Here is a 19,074-nt window from a genome sequence, read left to right as displayed (position 1 = left end):
CTAAGGCTCTGTTTCCCTTATAAATTACATCTTTAAAGATTTATAATTTGGCTTTAAAATTTAGCAGTGAACTGTAACTAAAAATAAAATTTTATCCTGTGAACCTTCATTTAAATTTATAGTTAAGTGGAATACAAGTTGTCTTGTGTTTACTACTAATAGTTAATGCTGTCATACCTCGTTCAATTTTCAGATGAGTCTCAGCTGCCAATTTTGGGTACTTATTTAAAACACATTTTCCCTTTCCATGCCACCAAATAAAAGTTTAGATTTCTTAGATTATGGACAGGAACGAGCAAGGAGATCAGGGTTTGGGCTCTGAAACTACCCCATCCACAATGTCTTCAGATGTTTGGATCTGGGGTTTTGTTTAGCTTCATCTGTTTTTTATTTTATTTTTTTTTACTCAAACATAGAAAATTGGCTACTGTGCATCTGAGGTAACTTTAAGAAATTTCTTAAGATTTTTTATTTAACTAAATTCTCCTTTCACATAGTAAGATTAGAGAGGAACTAAGTGCCCATCTCCCATTTAATTTCAACAAGATTTAGGTGCCTGTTTCCCTTTTGCACCTTTGAAAAGCCAAGCCTTACAAGCTTTAAAATCTTTTAAATATGTTTACTTTTTTAACACATTATTGGGTAAATTATATGCATTTAATAATGTGTATGTATACATAACAATAAAGGTTTTTTATTGTCTCTAAGATTTCTTAAATATGTGGTTAGAAAAGAGATTATAAAGTGGTTTTAAGGAAGTATTCTCTTTTGGGAAGGTATATGTATCTTTTTGACTTCTAGTTGGGTGTTTTCCTGGATTTTAAAGAAAAACATAGTTAAGTGATATTGCCACAAACTCACAGAGTCCAGCAAATTCAGTATTATAGGTACATCTTTAGCCTTAATTTGCATTTATAATGGGGAGTAATAGAAAAAATCAGCAATATTTTATGGGCTTTTTTGGTTTACCATTGCAGTCTTGAAGGTGTTTTTGCCTTTTTTTTTTTTTTTTAGTTCTTACTAAGCTACTGTGTGTGGGGCATTTGTTTGGTTAGGTATGTGCTCATATAGTCCAGGCCATCCGAATGGAAGCAACCCGCGTACGTGAGGAATGGGAGCATGCAATCTCTAGCAAGGAGAATGCCAACTCTCAGCCTAATGATGAAGATGCCTCTTCTGATGCTTATTGCTTTGAGCTGCTGTCCATGGTTCTGGCACTGAGTGGTTCCAATGTAGGTCGTCAATATCTGGCTCAGCAGCTGACTCTACTCCAGGATCTCTTTTCACTACTGCATACTGCCTCTCCCAGGGTACAGAGACAGGTGAGTGTGCTAACTACTCCTTATTTCTTGAAGTACTTCCAGCAAAATAATCCAGTGCTAAAAATTAGATCATAACGGGCTTGACAGTACAGAGTGTATGCGAATTGATTTTTATTCAATTTAGTTGTTTGCCTCATTTCTGATTTTTATTAAACAAAATATGTGTGTATAATTTTCACTGTCAAATTCAAAATGTCCTCAAATATGAGATATGAAATAGTCTCAAATAAAATAAAAGCATACTTTTGTAGTGTGACTACATATGGAGGACAGTTAGCCTGAATAGAAAATGATTCAAAAAGTTATGAGCATTTGAAAACAGGGATTATAGTAGAATCTGGTTTTGCAATCAGAACTATGACATCTGTTGGCCACTCAGTATATAGTCCCAGCTGTCTGTGGACAGTATTGCTGCTCAGGATCTCACTCTGCATCCCCACCCATCTCATCTCAAAAGGTTTGCGATGCGAGCCTTTTATGGCAATGTGAACTGCCTTGTACAAAATTTACACCAATGGACATTCTCTCCAGATTAGCACAGGGATCTAATGGTCTCTTTGCATTATTATGTGACAGGCCCATAGAGGAGAGGGAGAATCACTTGTTTTAAATACAAAAATATTTGCAATACAGATTAATACAGCTCAATAGCCCTTTTAATATGAAAAGAATTATTTTCTCCATTCATCATTTTTTTTCAGATACGTTGCAAAGATAGTATCTTACCAAGAAAAGACACACAGGAAATATGTGCAAATAACATGAAGAAAAGTGCAATATTATGTAAAGAAAGTCCACAAACTAATAGGCAGTTCTAACAATCATCAATTCAACACAACCTTTAAACTGTGAGCAAAACTGGTTTAAGACAATCTGGGGACCTACACCTATCATTAGAGGGAGTGCCCTCAGCTGCACCCCCTTTGCTCTGCCCTCATGAAGTGATCCTGTGGCATCAACCTCCTCCCCCAACTGGGACTGCTAGTGACAGACAGCACCCTGCCCTCTTCTAGAGCGGCTGGGGCAGCAGCATGGGGCTCCTTTTTTCTGCTACAGAAGTGATAGTGGGGTCCCTCTTCCCCTCATGGATAAAATGAGTGGTAGCAGACATCACCTCTTTCTCCTAGATTGGCAGAGGTGCCAGTAGGGGAACCCCGCATGTGTCTGAGTGTACCTGCTCAGGTGGGTAGAGGGCTGGCTGAGATAGTGGCACTTTTCCTGCCACAAACACAACTTTGTTTGGACAGTGTTGTCAAGAAGCAGTGAGTGTTGGAATTAACACCCCATTGATATTTATAGAGGAATTCATACCACTCTGAGCCAATTCTTTCACATTGTTTGCAGATTCAGGCAGACGCAAGTTGCACTTGTCACTTTTTCAAGCTTTTCCTCAAAATCATCAGTGCTAGAAGCTTAACTAAAAAGAAAACATAAAAGCTCTGATTCTGAAATTATTACACGTCTGTAGTTTCTTAGTGCCTATACCTTTATCTGGTCCTGTTAGTGAATGTAAAACAAGTGAAATCCATTTAAAAAATAGCTGTTTGAGTTGCTTGTTGTTACTTACAAAGAATGCTATCACACGGCAGTATTACAAAATTATTAAAATACAGGAAGCAGAAATTTTTCTTTAAAATCTTAGAACCATACTTCTTTAGACATAGCTACAGCAAAAATTATTGAAATTTGAAAACTGAAATTCTGTATGCAAGCAGCTCTTAATGAAGAACAGCGTCATTGCTGGGGACTGGTTGAGTGCTCCAGGCCAACAGCACTGCCTAATGGAGACACTCCAGGATATAACGCTAATGGTCAGAGTCCAAAGGTCACTTTGCCTAGTGGCATTATCACAGGGTAGAATCGCCTACTGGAGAGAGTCCAAGGGCCACTTGTACTAGTGGCAATATTACACAGTAATGGCACACACTGACAAGAGTCCAAAGGCTGCTATGCCTGGTGGCAATATCACAGGGCCCAATAGCAAGTATGGGGTGGGTAGGAGAACCTGGCCCACCCTACTCAACCAGGTTCCAACCCTGAGCCCTTTGAAACAGTGTACCCTGACACAGCATTCAAGTCCTGATACCCCCAAGCGTGTTCCCTGGGTCCCTTCCTACCTTTATTCCAGTCCCTCTAATGTAGTCATCAGGTTGGACACGGGGTGATTCTTGTGTTCTCTCTGATTTGTCTCTGGAGTTTTCTCCACTGACAACAGCAAGTGGTCCCCTTCAGTTCCCATGGACAACTGGCTTCCCATGGCGCAGCTAGGAGGCTCAACCCTGGCAGCTTGGAGTCCTGGCAGCTTCCCGGCAGGAGGTTGCTGCAGCTGCTCTCCTCCTCAGTCAGCCTAAACTGAGTTGCGCTGCTCCCTTTTGAATATTCCCTCCATTGGGAGTTTGCCCAGCAGGGGTGAGTGGGCATGGCCTCTTGGGTCCAGGGCAGTTTGTTAACCCTCACCTCTCCAGTTCAGGGTTGGTACACCCCGTCATAGTCATAGCTAGGTTTGGAGGGGAATAAGAGATTGGCTGGTCGCTTCTGAATATTTGTACAATTTTAGCAGAGCTTACTGAATTGCTGCTCCCTTTATATCATCACTACCCTTTCTTTCTGCCCAACCCCCCAATAACGTGGCTGCTGCTGGAACAATGTATGTGATTTAATGTTAATTTTATTTTATTGTGTCATTGAAATACAAGCAAAAAAAAAAGTTACCTGGTCATAAGCAATAGGAGAAAACGTGGATACTGGTGTTTTTGGAGTCTATTCTCTGTTTTGCTACACTATGTAATACATCATACTGCATGTTACAAGCTTTTATTTAAAATAAAATAACCTGTTTCTGCGAAGATGATACCCTCATGTGTAAACAAATGTGTGTTGCCCACTTAACCTACCCTTGCAGAAACTATCTTCAGCCAGAAATAGTACTCCTATTAACTTCTGAGATAAAAAATTAATTGGCATCTAATATTAAGCACAATTTAGCATCTAATATAAAGCACAATATTTTATTTTTTCTGTTTCAAAATAAATTAAAAACACAAAACTAGGTCAGTGCAATGTTAAGGCTGTACAGTTTATAGCTTAAAATTTGAAAATCAGGAAATGGAGGAGTTAAGTTTCCAAAAGTAATTTTAACCTGGTCACATTGCAAATCCTTTGTACTTTATCTTTACATTTAACAACATAAACAGAAGTATATTAAAATAGAAACAGAGTAATATTTCCTGTAAGCAGTGTAGCCAACTTAACATTAAAGTTATAACCTAGTGTTGTGGTTTTTTTTTTTTTTTAATTTCATTGTGGTTTTTATTTTAACCAGGCAAACCAGTATTGTATTAGAATAGGGAAATTTATTTCACTATTGATAGTAGAAGTTTGTCTAGGTTTGAATGTTTTCCAAAGGCAAGAGATTTACAAAATTAATGAAAGGTAAGTTATTGGGGCAGGGAGAAATCTTGTTTAGTAAAATTGTGGCAGCTGAATGACCTCTACTGAAAAATGTTGATGTTAACTGCAACCAAAAATTGCAATTAGGTTTCTTTCCTTTGAGTTCCTGTAATAGCAGTTCTGTATCTGCTCAATACTTAAATGGAGCAAATTTAAACCAACTATAATAAGAGTACTTGTGGCACCTTAGAGACTAACAAATTTATTTGAGCATAAGCTTTCGTGGGCTACAGCCCACTTCATCGGATGCATAGAATGGAACATATAGTAAGAAGATATATATAGATATATACATAAGTACAGAGAACATGAAAAAGTAGAGTAAGAGGCTAATTAATTAAGATGAGCTATTATCAGCAGGAGAAAAAAACTGGAGAAAAAAAACTTTTGTAGTGATAATCAAGATGGCTGATTTAGACAGTTACAAGGAGGTGTGAGGATACTTAACATGGGGAAATAGATTCAATATGTGTAATGACCCAGCCACTCCCACTCCTGACATCAGGAATCATAACATTCAAAAACCAGTAGGAGAACACTTCAACCTCTCTGGCCACTCAGTAACAGTTTAAAGGTGGCAATTTTGCAACAGAAAAGCTTCAAAAACAGAATCCAACGAGAAACTGCTGAGCTTGAATTAATATGCAAACTAGATACCATTAACTTGTGTTTGAATAGAGACTGGGAGTGGCATCAGTCAGACCTAAAATGACCATTTAGTGCCTGGCTATTGCTTCTTACATCTCCCTACCTTCCTGTTAGTAAGTATTCTTAGTATACCACAGAGAGCTTTTGAAAGTCTCAAGCCTTAATTATGAATTTATATGCTGTGTTGCATTCTGTATTCCAGTGTAAGTAATCAGATTTTCAATATAGCAGCTTTTCGTTGCATTTGCATAAGGTACTTGGATACTCCTTTTTATTGCAATTTTCCTATAAGTAACTGCGTTAATAATAATTATGCTTGAAATTTATGTAGCACATTACAATTTACAAAGTATGGTACAAACATTACAACATTTCTGAGAAAGATGATTTAGAAGTTAAAAAGTAGATTAACTGTTCTTATGAAAATGACGTACCAAAATAACTTATAAATAAGTAAAAGGTGCTTTTGAATATGGCTTTAAAATTCAGCTGTCTCCTTTAATTTTGTGTTGCTTTGGTTCTCCTCCTTAGGTCACATCATTATTAAGACGTGTTTTGCCAGAGGTGACCCCTAGTCGCTTGGCTAGTATCATAGGTGTGAAGTCTCTGCCACCAGCAGACATAAGTGATATTATTCACTCAACAGAAAAAGGAGATTGGAATAAGCTGGGTATCTTGGACATGTTCCTGGGGTGCATTGCCAAAGCACTCACTGTACAGCTAAAAGCCAAAGGAACCACTATAACTGGAACTGCTGGCACTGCTGCAGGCAAAGGAGTTACTACAGTTACACTTCCAATGATTTTCAATTCCAGGTTGGTAGAAGCTATATTTTTGTCAAGTTAAAGACAGACAAAAGCCAGAGATTTTAAAGTAAAATACACTCTTTATCTCTCCTTTTTATAATCTGAAAATAAATACTTTTACCCTACTATTAGAACTATTTAATTTGACATAAAGTGTTACTATGTTGATGATGTAAAAAGCAGGGTACTAAATAACTGTAATGTTCCTTTGATTACGTTTGAAATATACTAAGACATTGCCTTTATTAATTTCATTTATCTTATTTATTATCTTTTGCAGCTATATTCGCCGAGGTGAAAGCCATTGGTGGATGAAGGGCTCAACTCCTACACAGATTTCAGAAATCATTATTAAGCTGATTAAGGACATGGCAGCAGTAAGTTTCCATGCTCTGAGTGTTACTTTGATGTTGAAACAGTTCTGATCACTGAACAGTTCATGTATTGTGTTTTTCCTGAGGAACCCTGCTTCATTCAATGCACTGTGAATGAGGTACAGGTCTCAGGAAGAGAATAGACGGCCTTTAGGTTAAGGCATTGAACTGGGACCAGTGAGAATTGGGTTCTGTCTCTGGCTTTGCCCAGATTTTCTGTATATTGTTGAATAAGTCACTTAGACAAAAATTTCAGAAGTAGCGGCTCACTTTGTTCCTCATTTGTTAGCTGGCCAATGTGAGACACCTAGAACCTGAGTTTTCAGGAGTGCTGAGCATTCACAATTCCATTTGAACTCAGAGGAAGTTGTTAGTTGCACAGCACCTCTAAAGTGTCTCTGGCAAGTTTAATTATTGAATTTTTAGTTTTTGAATGTTTGACTTTGCCAATGTATTATTGTTTTTATATATTTGTATGTAATTGTTTTAGGCAAAGGTGGTAGAGCCACCTATTGCTAAGGTTGCCCAACACTTCGCACTGTAAGACCCTATTTCCAGTTCCTTATTACTTTGGCAAACTGTGTATTACATCTATGACTTCTGACTATAGAAAAGGCTTGCTCAAAGAATGTCTGCTGGGTGACTGGTATGATGGTCCTAATAGTTTAAATGCTGCCTGCCAACAACTGTTTTCAGTGATTTATAATGGAATACCAGAAGCGTTTTTGGCTCTTGTGAGAGCTTGATCAACTTTGTGTTGCTATTCAGGTATCATCTTGTCTATAAATGAAGTTATTGTTGGGAATCTTTTGGATATAGTAGTGTAACCAGGCCTCCGTGGATCACAACTGAGAATACCAAATTCAGGACAAACTGCTGAGAAATAGGGCAGGTACACCCCAAAACTGGAGCTTATTCTCCCATGAGACATACCAAACCAGCAACAAAAGTAAACTTCTGTCTCACCACACTTGCTAACAAGAAGTCAGAACAGCAGTTTCCTTAGGCATTCCAGTCCTTGTATCACCACCAAAAACACTAGACGTAGAGATGAGTGGTTCTTTAAAACCAGTTTAATCAATTAAAGGTTCTTCTGATCCCAAAGGACCAGCCACACACCAAGGTCAATATACAACTCAGATCTTACCCAAAAATCATGCTGTTGCCAATCCTTTAGTATCTAAAATCTAAAGGTTTATTTATAAAAAGAAAGAAAGGTAAAAGTTAAAAATTGGTTAAAGAAATCAAATACATACAATAATTGCAAAGTTCTTGGTTCAGGCTTGTATCAGTGATGGAATAAACCGCTGGCTTGAGTCAAGTCTCTGGTTGCTTCCAAATCATTGGAAGGACCTCAGTCCCTGGGTTAGACTTCTCCCATTAGTATAAGTCCATGGTCCAGAGGTTTGAGCAGGAAAGAGGCAAAATGGAGGTGTTTCCAGGGCCTTTTATAGCTTCTGCCATGTGGAGAGAAACCCATTGTTTCAAACAAAGCCCTCAGCACAGCTAGTGGAAAGTCACAGGTGACAAGATAGTGTTTGGAGTCACATGGGAAAGTCACATGTCCATGCATGATTCTGCCTAGACACAATATAAGCCACTGCTTAAGCCTCAAACAGCACATTCACAGGAAAGTCCATTCAGTATAGAAGGGCATCTTCCATTGTGAATTAAATGTTCTTTTGATGGGCCACTCAATTTGAATAGACCTTCCAAGATGTGCAGGCTAAATACTTTGTGGGCGTTACCCCAGGAGCAAACATTTGAAATCTAGGTATAGAGCTTATACTCATAGCTTCAAATACAAAAATGATACATGCATACAAATAGCATAATCATATTCAGCAAATCATAACCTTTTCACAGACACCTTACTTGACAATCCTTGTTCAAGATTTGTTGCAAATATATAACAGTGGTTGCAGAAATTATCTATAACGTCACAAGTAGGTTGAAATATCTGTTGTGTTCCTGATGACTGAAGAGGCAGACTTGAATGTACAAGACTTCCAGATTATGTTGTCACAGGAGGAGGACTTCAGGATCGAGAATGTTTGTTGCAAGTGCAACTACTTTCAGTGTCTTTTGTCTCAGACTCATTTTTTTTAACTTCATTTCTACTCAAGAAAGATTTTTTAATGTTTGCAGGACATTTCATACATACAATGATGCATTTGGTCATTCTGATAGCATTTGGAAATGCATATTTCATTTAGCAGTACTTGCAAAATACAGATCCTTTTTTGTCTGTCTTTCACTGTGGAAATGACTCCATATGTTAGAAGAGGGTGTCACCATTTTTGCTGAGGGAGAAGAAAAATAATAAGAACTCCTCTATGCTGGGTGCATTTGGTTCTTCCTGTGAATCTCGGGGTCAGGACTCGGAGTCATGATCCATTCCAGACCCTTGAGATTCAACATGAGCACATACAGATGTTTTTGGGTGTGATTCAGAGGTGGACCAGCTGGATACCTTGCAGCCAGCTCACGTGGCATGTCAGGGGAGGCCAGGGAGGCTCGCTGGGCAGAGGCCTCATAACAACTTCCAGAGGACATGGAGGGGAGGTAGACAGGGAGCACCCTCCCACAGGATCTGCTTGAGGAAAGCAAAAGAAGCAGAAGGGAAGGCTGCCCTCACCTCCTGGAGCACGAGACGGGACACATGGGGTGGGACAGCCCAAGCATGATGGGATCTACCCAATCCTTGCATTCGTAGTCCAGGAGTTCTCCAATTCTGGTAGTGCCAGCCAAGACCAACCTCCAGGGCACCAAGGGGGACTCCGCCACCTGCACATCAAGGTGTGGGTTGTATTTCAGACAGGCTTCCGTCTAGAACTGGGGATATCTTTTAGTCATCTGACTTCCTTAAAATATTGGGAATTAATCTTTATCACTTTTAGCATTTTTCTCTACACCAGTTTAGTCACTGATGGAACTTTCCTGAATAAGGTCAATCCTTTTATTGAAGTTGAGCTGATTACAGATCCATAGTTAAGATTACATTACAGATTTCATTTTGACTGTACAAATAGTTCAAATTATCTGGTCAGTCTGTGGTGTTTAGAGAGAAATAAGAAATGTAAATTACAGATGAGGAAGTTTGATGTATTCGCATTTCTGGTGTATTGAAAACGGAGCTTAGGAGGTTAGTGGAATTACTATTTTATTTCCTAAGGATAGCTCAAAAATCTATTTGTTTCAAGGCAGATTTTCACCCTTTTTCAGACCCCTCCAGCACATAAATTATAATATAGAAATGCATGGAATTTGTTTTATTAGTTAATGGGTACCTAAGGATGGGAAGAATGTGTGTTAGCTACTATATTTTACAAAAATGCATCATTTCCCTGTTAATGAAAGGTAAGTACATCAGTTTTAAGCCACTGGATTTGTAAATGTCTACATTACATCTGAGAACATTGATGAAATAACTTTATACATCAATATTATTTTCAATTTTTAAAATGTTAGTAACAGGACACAGCTGTTTTACTTTCACCTATATATGGGACACACAGTTTTGAAGAGTATTTATAATTGTGGTTTTATGTATTACTTTCATATATACACTTCCTCTGTCTGTCACCTTCAGCTGTGCTGGACAGAGAGGGAGCTGTGTGTGAGGGGCCTGCTCTTTCTTGGACTCTTGAAACAAGTTGCCCTTTGCCCAGCCCTCAAGGGACAGGCTTGGAGGGTTGTCCCTAAAACTGAACTTGCACTGTAATGCAAACATTGAACTCCAGTCTCTGCAAATGCACGTGTGTTTGTGCTGTTCACATGGTTTACTCTTTAAATTCATGTTGTTACATGTTTCTAATGAAATTATGAGGTCGGAGTTGAGAGTGCAGTACAGTGTGAGTTACAGGAATGTTTTGTGGCATTATATGTTTGATCAAGAGGATGAATCTGTCAGTGAAAATAGTTAACGTTAGGGATGAGTGACAAGTAAAGCAGCAGTCAGCCCTAAGGTGATCATTTGACACTGGCTGCTGCATCCTACATTTTCCTCCCTTCCCTCTGGTAAGTATTCCTATTATATTTTCCCTTTCTCTTATTGCTAAGATGGAATGTTATCGCAGTTCCTTCTATGTTCCCAAAGCAAGTTCTTAGATCAGTGAGGGTTATCCACTCTTCCCCCAGTTGTCATGCTTTCTAGATGATTCTTAGTTCATGTCACTGATACCCTTAGGAACTTAATCTGCGGAGGCACTACACGAAGAGTAGGTCTACATTTGTGGTGATGTGTAGAATACAGACACTGCACGCCCAGCTAGCTCAGGAATAAATATTGTAGACACTAAGCTACTCTTTAGGTGGGTGGAGTAGAATGTCTTATATGCCTGAACCCTAGGGCACATACCATACACAGCTTTCTACAAGCCCAAGCAGTACTTCTCATGTCTACACTGCTGTTTTTGGCCACGTAGTCTCTGACTGCCAGAGCCTTTCCCCACCATAATGAAACACTCCGGAAGCAGGGAAAGGCTCCAGCAGCCTTGCCACTGCGGGAGCCTTTCCCCTCTGCCTCCCTCTGCCGGAACCTTTCACTGCCATGTGCGTTTGAACACCTTTCACTGCAGCATGGAGCTACATGTACCCTACATGCTCAGCAAGTGTAGACAAGGCCAAAGTTGGCATTTACCAATAATTACCACATAGGTATCTGAGACTAACCATTTTTCTGTATGCTTAGAAAAAGAAATAACTGGTAACTGAGTTGCATTTGCTGGAGAATGCTGACTTTTTAACTGTGACCACTGTACTTTAAATTCCCTTATTTCTAGTTTCCTGTTGAGTTTAATTGCAGTTTCATTTCTATTTGATACTTTAATGAGGAAAATAGTAATATGTTAATGAGTTTTAGAAAAGTTATCTACAGTTCCCTCTTTAACAGGGTCACCTGTCTGAAGCTTGGTCCCGTGTGACAAAAAATGCTATTGCTGAAACCATCATTGCTCTGACCAAAATGGAAGATGAATACAGATCACCAGTGCGATGCATTGCAACAACCAGGGTAAGGACTTTGTCAGTTTGTTGCACACATTTCATAACAGCAACATCCTATCTAATGGCACTCCCACAGGTTAGCATAATGTTTGGTTCCATGTGTCCTCACAGTAGTAAATTTTGCATACAGGGAACAGAAATTACAATTGCTAAGTCCTGCTCTGTATGTTATGCTGGGGATATGTCCTGTGATATGTATCCTGCCTACTCTGTACAAGGTGGTGGTTGGCAGAGCCTTTACATGTGTATTATTTTGTATGTAACAGTTTTGAGGTACTGTGTACCTCCGTTTTGAAGCTCTAATTTATAACTAATTATGTGCAAACAGTATGGTTTATGTCACACTAACGTATGTACAGTTTTTAATAAAGGTAAACAGCAAAACTTTTTTAAAAGATCAGTAACAATGAACATTTAAACTTAAATTTTAAATACAGTTTTAAATGAGTTTCTCCATTTATTTATCTGCATTGAACAAAGTTGAAGATTCTGTATTTTCTCTGCAACATGGATAGAAGACCTCAAAAACCCAATAATATCAGCAAATGATATTTCATATTTCGTATGAAATCATAGAGCACGTAATATTTAATTTTTAAGTTGTGTGTGTTCCTACGGTGTGAGGAATAATACTATTCCACTTGGCATTCATGCAGTGAAAAATAAACATACAAAGGTCTATTTGCTAAGTGTAGAAATATTTCCCATTGTTCAAGGAAAATAATAATTTAAAAATTTCTGGTTGGAAGAGAACTTGGTAAATTTTACATGATGTTGAAAATGCCTAATATTTAAAATTTCTTTCATAGGAATGCATTTGCCTCCGAGATTTGTAAGCCCAAGAAGTTAGATATGTAATAAAGTTAAATAGATGTGCAAAACCCTTTTTAAATTTTTTTTTTTCCAACTCTGAAATATTCTGGTTCTGGTTCACTGAAGATTGCAACATTATAAATACTTGAGTCTCATGGTAATCCATGATATTTTATGTCACCAAATGATGCACACTGAGATATTGCTGAACCAGGAAGACACCAAGAGGATTTCACAAACAGAGGGAAGGAAAGAATCTTTTACGTGTTAAATCTTCAAAGCCATACTGTGATATCTAGTCAAGGCCCTCTCATTTGACAGTATCTAGAATTGTATGTCCGGAACTGGATGCAGAGAGCCCTAAAAAACTCACTGGTCTGAGAGCACCTACATTTGTTTATTTCAGGGCACATTGCAAGGCCTCTGTTAATTCAGACTTTTTATCTGATGAGGAAAGTATGTCCTTTTGGCGAAAGGGTGGTGGTCTCATATGCTGACATTTTCAATTTAGTGTTACTATTTTTTGTTGTTTTAAAAACTGTGTAAATGAACACAGATGTATTTAATACACTTCTTAGGAAGTGTTTAATACATAAAATGGTAAATATGTAAAATGCATGCCAAATATTTATACAGAATATGAAGATAATTTTCTTTTATTATCAACACCAGATATGTTAAAATAATTTACATAAAATAATATTTTGTGAAACTGTTGGTAGTAAAAATATTCAACGTTTTAGTCCTCAAAGGATTTTCCATATATCTTCTTGGGTAATCTTTGTGTATTCTGATTCAAGATAGTCCACATATTTCAATTTTCTTCTGTATGAAAGAAATATAACACATTCGTCAAATTGAAGAATTTTCTTGGAGCAGCTCTAAGCATCCTCCACAGAATGAACAAGAGTTACCATCTTCCTTTCATTTTTCCTTTCTAGAAATGTTTGCCTTCAGTTAAACTAATCTCAGAAGCTTGGTTTGTGAGACTTTCAGCAGAAAAAATGCTACTCTTGGATAGAGGAAATTCACTTACTCTGTCCCTTGGGCTTTCAACACTCCAAACTATTATTTTATGTTGATCTCAGGTTCCTAATATTCATAGGCCACAAATCTCCATATTTTTAGGCTGTGAAGAGCACTACTCAGCAGCAAAAGGCCTCTGGAAGAGATAAACCAAGCTTTGTCTTTGTTTAACTTCACCCTGGGACATACTATGTTTCTGAGCCTTTTCTTCTTCCCATAGTCCTCTTTCATTTTAAAAATAAATAAAATTAAAATCTTCTATTGAAACCTGGCCCCATGATGTGGCTTCCAGGATTGCTCCTCTCACTTAAAAATAAAAAAGTTAGATTAAGTAGTAAGTACTGCTAAGTGACATCTTTTAAAACTTCTTCCAGCCCCACCTTTCAGGGTTGAGGTAGCGTCATCATCTTAGTTCATGTGCCAAAAGTATTTTAGACTTTTTGACTAAACAGTGGAGGGAGGATTTAGTGCTCTCAGTTGAGGATTGGTCTCAGAGCCCTAGTCAAATATTTTTGGCTGTAGTGGCTGGCATTTCTACTCCTCCTCATAGAATAATTGTGTGAAGAGGGAGGTACCCAGCAGCTGCAGGTATTTTGCCATCAAGGTCTATTTTAAAATGTTAAGCTAATTCCCTTTTCCATCTCCGTCCTCATCTGTTCTCTGCATTTTGAATGTCACTGGGTCCTAGTTCCCTATCATGGAAAAGATAATGCCATCACCCTCATACGTCAGTCAGGACTTAGAGTAGCTCCAAACAGCAGATTTCTTCTCCTGGCAAGAGCTCAATAAAATCTGTAAATTGAAAGATGATAAAGCAAAGTTATAGTTCCTGGCTCCAAAAGTAAAATGCAGTGGATTAAAAAATGAACCTCATTAGGGCAATGCTGTTTCCCAGGAATCTTGATAAGTGATTCACCAGCAGTCTGAAAGATGCCATTTTATCTCCAAATGAAAGGTCATCCCACATTTGCCATCTCCAGCCCTATTACACAAAATTACATGTAAGATTCAGGTGAACAAAGCAAACAGTGTTAGGAGCCCAGAATTCTCAGAGCATTCTGCCTGTTTGACACCCTCGCTAACTTTTGGGGCTGCCACTTAGATACATTAAGGTGTGAAGTAACTCGAATCAGTCATAGAAAACAACTTTTTATCAGCAAATGGTATTTCTCTTGGTTAGGACAATTCACACAGACCACCCAGCTGTTCTGTGAATTCCTGCTGTAACTTTAGCTTGTTTTTTCTATTGGTATTCTTTATCAGCAGTGTATACTGACATTCTGTATTTATTTCTGTATTATTCCTTAAGTGTATTGACAACGCTTGTTCAGTTTGGCAGTAGTTGTGCTTTATCTATCATGTTTCTCTACAACCTACTATGAGTGGTTTTCCTTCTCTGCCTCTCAGTTGTATAGTTAACTAATATGTTAATATAATTTTAAGGCAGGGAAACTGGAGAGAGATGGGTTAGTCCCGAGATTTGCACCTAAAAGTCAGTAACTTTTATTCACGTCCCTGACTCTCTTCTTTATGTGGTGTGTTAGAAGAATCCATACTAAGTGGCTTGACCTGAAAAGAAGGCAGTTGAAAATTGTGTTTATTCCTAACCATGAGAATTGCATTTATTTTAGTCTTTTGTGTCTACCTGGAATATTTCTATAATACAACCCTCTCTTTCAACAGCTCTGGTTAGCCCTAGCATCCCTGTGTGTGCTTGATCAGGACCATGTAGATAGACTGTCTTCTGGAAGATGGATGGGAAAGGATGGACAGCAAAAACAGATGGTAAGACTTTGAATTCAAGAATTTTTTTTCTCTTTTAAACTTGGATTGTATTGAATTTACTTTTCAAACAAGCAGTAACAATGACAAAGATTACAGTAGCACATGATATGTAGAACAAACATTCTCAGATTTCCTCAAGAGGTTATACTAGCCAGACAATGCTCAGAAAAAGGGAAATCCAACCCACGGATATATCCAGTAAAAAGGAACATATAATATGGCAGCCAATATGTAAGATCAAATAGCAAAAGTTGAAAAACAAATACATTCTTTAAATAGATCAGAAATAGAAAAGCCTTCAAGAGAACTGGTGGTTCGATTGGCCCACCAATGATTAAAGGGAGCAATTAAGGAGGATAAGGACATTGCTAAAACATTAAAAGATTTTTTTGCACCAGTCTTCACTGGCGAGGATGTTGGTGAAGACACCTACCCTTGACCTACTCTTTGCTGGTAATAATCACGACGTATTGTTAGAGCTGAGTGAATGATATTTCAGTTTGCTGGGTTGAGCCACATCTGAACTTCTTCGAATGTTTGGCCAATCAAAAAAGTGGGGAAAATGTCCATTTCAGGTTGAACAGAATGTTTTGTTCAACCTGAAACATTTTTGTTTCTGTGCATTTTTAAGGGCCAGAGTCACAAAAGAGAAGGAGGGAGAAGTGATGGTGTTCCCCCTTATAACTTTCAGCTCAGTGTATTCTGTGGGGGTCTCTCTTAGTATCTTCTGTTGAAGCTGTTCCACTTTGTATAAATAATTAAATAGATAATGGAGCAGGAATTGAATTCCCCACTCCCAGATTAGTGCCCTAACCACTGGGGAATAGGGTAATCTAAGGTGGGTTTCTTTCTGTCCTGTTAAAGCTGTTCCACTTTGTATAAAATATCTGAATAGTTACTGGGAGTCAGAGAGGTGTGAGAATGACCCTATAGCCTGGTGATTAGGACACTCATGTGGGAGGCCCAAGTTCAAGTCCTTGTTCTAATGACTATTTAAGTATATTATACAAAATGGAACAGCTTCAGCAGGAGGGATTAACTGGTCGTCATTTAAGGGTATTTGTAAGGTTAAATGTTAATGTGGACACTGCACAAACATTTTGTTCAAGGACACAAAAAAGGATTGCTTTCTGCCTTCCCAGAACCTGACTGCAGTTGTCTCTTCACCCCTGTTTTCCCCCAAGGGGAAGTTAACTGGATTACAGTGCAGGCTATTTGCATTGTTCAATGGAGACAGACAACAGGGCGTGGGGAGCCAGAGCTGGAATCCATCTAGCAGCTAGGAAGTAGGGGAAGTCAGAAGAGTAGGCTTGTGAGCTAGGCAATGAAGAACTAGTGCAGCAGTCAGGGAGAAGAGCTGCTGAAGCCTGTTTCAAGTTCCCCACTCCCTTGCATACCTAGCTGGAAGGAGGATGTGTTTGTGTTGCAGTAGAGATGGAAGTGGATAGTGTGTTATAGCTGTAGAATAAATTAATGTTACAGTGGAATTTAGGGTTTGTTGCCATGGAATTTGTTCACACTGTACTGTGGCATAACCTCCACCTTGATTATTTATCTTGACAGAAAAGACAACATATCATATCAGGGGAGTTAAAGGTAGATATCTTGCCATTTTGATGGATCTTTGAGGGTTCCCCCTCATCAGTTTCCATAATTTTTTTCTATCAAGTGTAGCATGCTCCCAAAATTTGAGTAACATGTCAGTTAGCACAGCAAGACTTTTGTCTCACTTTTTGAAAACAGATTCCCAGACATTTTAGTGATGAATATGAGCTAATTTTCATAAAACAAAGCAAATCTGGGTTTAGAGGCATTATTGTACATTTGTTTCTTACATTTCTGCCAGACATAACTGTTCTTAGATATTGATCATTTCAAAGCTGACAATTTATAGTCTAAAACAAGTTCAAATTGTCCTGTTTTAATTTTCCTTTTTTGGGAAGCCCACAGGGAGAGGGGAGTTGAGGGAAGCAGATCTAATGTATAGGGAATTATTCCACTATTTTTCTTCTTTATTCAGCCAATGTGCGATAACCATGATGATGGTGAAACCGCTGCAATCATTTTATGTAATGCCTGTGGGAATTTGTGTACAGACTGCGACAGATTCCTTCATCTCCATCGGCGAACGAAAACTCATCAGAGACAGGTAGAGTAAATAAAACTCACCAAGTAGTGTGCATTTCAGTAGCTTTTCTTGGGTGCGGGGATTGTTCCATTGATAAATTAGATTAGAAAACCGTTAGTGGCAGTGAGCAATAGATCTGCAAACTGTTCTCTGTGCTTTCTGAAAGGAATGGATAACTTTGCATTTAATTTCGCATTTGATTCTACTTGATTTTCTTGTCCTTAAAGAATGTTCTTATGAATAGGACTGTAATGTCAGCCCCTAATCCCTCAACCCTGGCTCATAATCCCCATCTGTTTCCTTCTTTCCTATTCTAACATCATTGAATTCAGACTTCCTTAACTAAAAATCCATCCATTACTCCCTCAGAAATGTTATCTTTACTTCTCCTTTCACATGGTGTCCATATCTATGAACACAATCGTTTTCCCTCTTTGACACCCTCTTTAAGCCCTTTCTCCTCCTCAATTCTTTCCCTCTCAATTTAGGGCCTTACATACTTTTCATGAGTTTGTTATAGCTCCCTTTTTTCCCCCATTCCTCATTTCCATGCCCCTTACCCTATTTCCTTTTTTTCTTTACCCCGTTACTCACTCAAAGGCTACTCACCTGTTCACCACAAATCTCTCCATCCCATCCTGATTTGTGAACACCATTTCCTCTGCCCTCATCCCCTTCTTTCAAGCACCTTTTCTTCAGATACAAGTGTGCTGTAATATTCATACTGCTTCACCGACAACCTTAAAAAAAAATTGTTCTCATTGTATCCCCTGATCTTCTGCATATCTGTCTGACTTATCTTGCCTGGCCAGTTCACGTTTCACATGGCCAAAATATTGTTCCTTCTTTTTCTTTCTGTTCCCTCCCTTTGATCTCCTTTTCCCACTGCTGTTGACATCACCTTCTTCCTGTTTTTCAGGCTTGCAATGTTGATGTCACCTTTGATTCCTTTTCCTTCTCTCCACATACCTATGGTGTCAATAAATCATGTCATATCTATCTTCATTTCAAAAATTAACCCTACTTTCTGTACCCATGTCAGCTCCTTCCATGGCAACTAATCACTACCTCCTGGCCTCCTTGATGCCATATTGCTTCTCTTCCAATTCGTCCAAAATGCCTGCCAGTCAGACCACGTTACATCTAAATTCATGTTTAAATTTCTAATTCTCATCTTCAAATCCCTGAAGAACTGCACTCTGGCCTCTACATTGTGGATCTAAGATCTTTCGTGTTCCACCTCTCTCCCTTCTCTCTGTTTATGTTGGCAGCTCAACACCTCATTTTTCATTCACCCACTGCTGTTTTTCGTGCCTTCCGAATGAAAGAAACAACCTCCCAGTCATTTTCACCATCTTCTGCATATCCTTCTCCAAGACACATTCCAGCATTTTCAGAATTTGGTTCCTAAACTCTTGTTTTGGCACTAATAAAAGTGTCCTGATCTTTAGAGTCCCACTGAAGTATAATGGAAGTAGAGTTGCTCACTTTAATTTATTTACTTAACTATGGATTTAAGAACCTAATTTTGGACCACCTGGATTTGGAAATTTTGGCTTTTTTTTCCATGAGCCCCCACAACTGGAAAACCAAAATATTTTTAAATCTGTGCCTACGGTTTACTTTTGTTCTAGACTGGAGACTCTTAAGGCAGGGATTATTTTGAAATATTTACTTTATAACACTCTCATAGTCAGTTTTAACAAATAATAATT

General features: G+C 38.4%; 1 protein-coding gene across 14 annotated transcripts in view; it reads left to right on the top strand.

Annotated features, from left to right (window-relative positions):
• Positions 1–19,074, top strand: part of MYCBP2 (MYC binding protein 2) — a 414,963-nt gene that overhangs the window by 379,802 nt on the left and 16,087 nt on the right. For 13 of the 14 annotated variants that reach the window (XM_073347171.2, XM_073347218.2, XM_073347180.2 and 10 more), the window contains 6 exons: positions 1,056–1,322; positions 5,952–6,235; positions 6,507–6,603; positions 11,495–11,614; positions 15,130–15,231; positions 17,252–17,380. In XM_073347171.2, coding sequence (XP_073203272.1) covers positions 1,056–1,322; positions 5,952–6,235; positions 6,507–6,603; positions 11,495–11,614; positions 15,130–15,231; positions 17,252–17,380 — 999 coding nt within the window. The remainder of the gene's footprint in view (positions 1–1,055; positions 1,323–5,951; positions 6,236–6,506; positions 6,604–11,494; positions 11,615–15,129; positions 15,232–17,251; positions 17,381–19,074) is intronic. The other variant, XM_073347229.2, reaches the window with a different exon arrangement.

The sequence above is a fragment of the Lepidochelys kempii genome, chromosome 1 (genome assembly GCF_965140285.1).
Source record: "Lepidochelys kempii isolate rLepKem1 chromosome 1, rLepKem1.hap1, whole genome shotgun sequence".
In the NCBI taxonomy this organism is placed as follows: domain Eukaryota; kingdom Metazoa; phylum Chordata; order Testudines; family Cheloniidae; genus Lepidochelys; species Lepidochelys kempii.
Note: the sequence above shows the minus strand (reverse complement) of the source record. Positions and strands in the feature narration are given on the sequence as shown.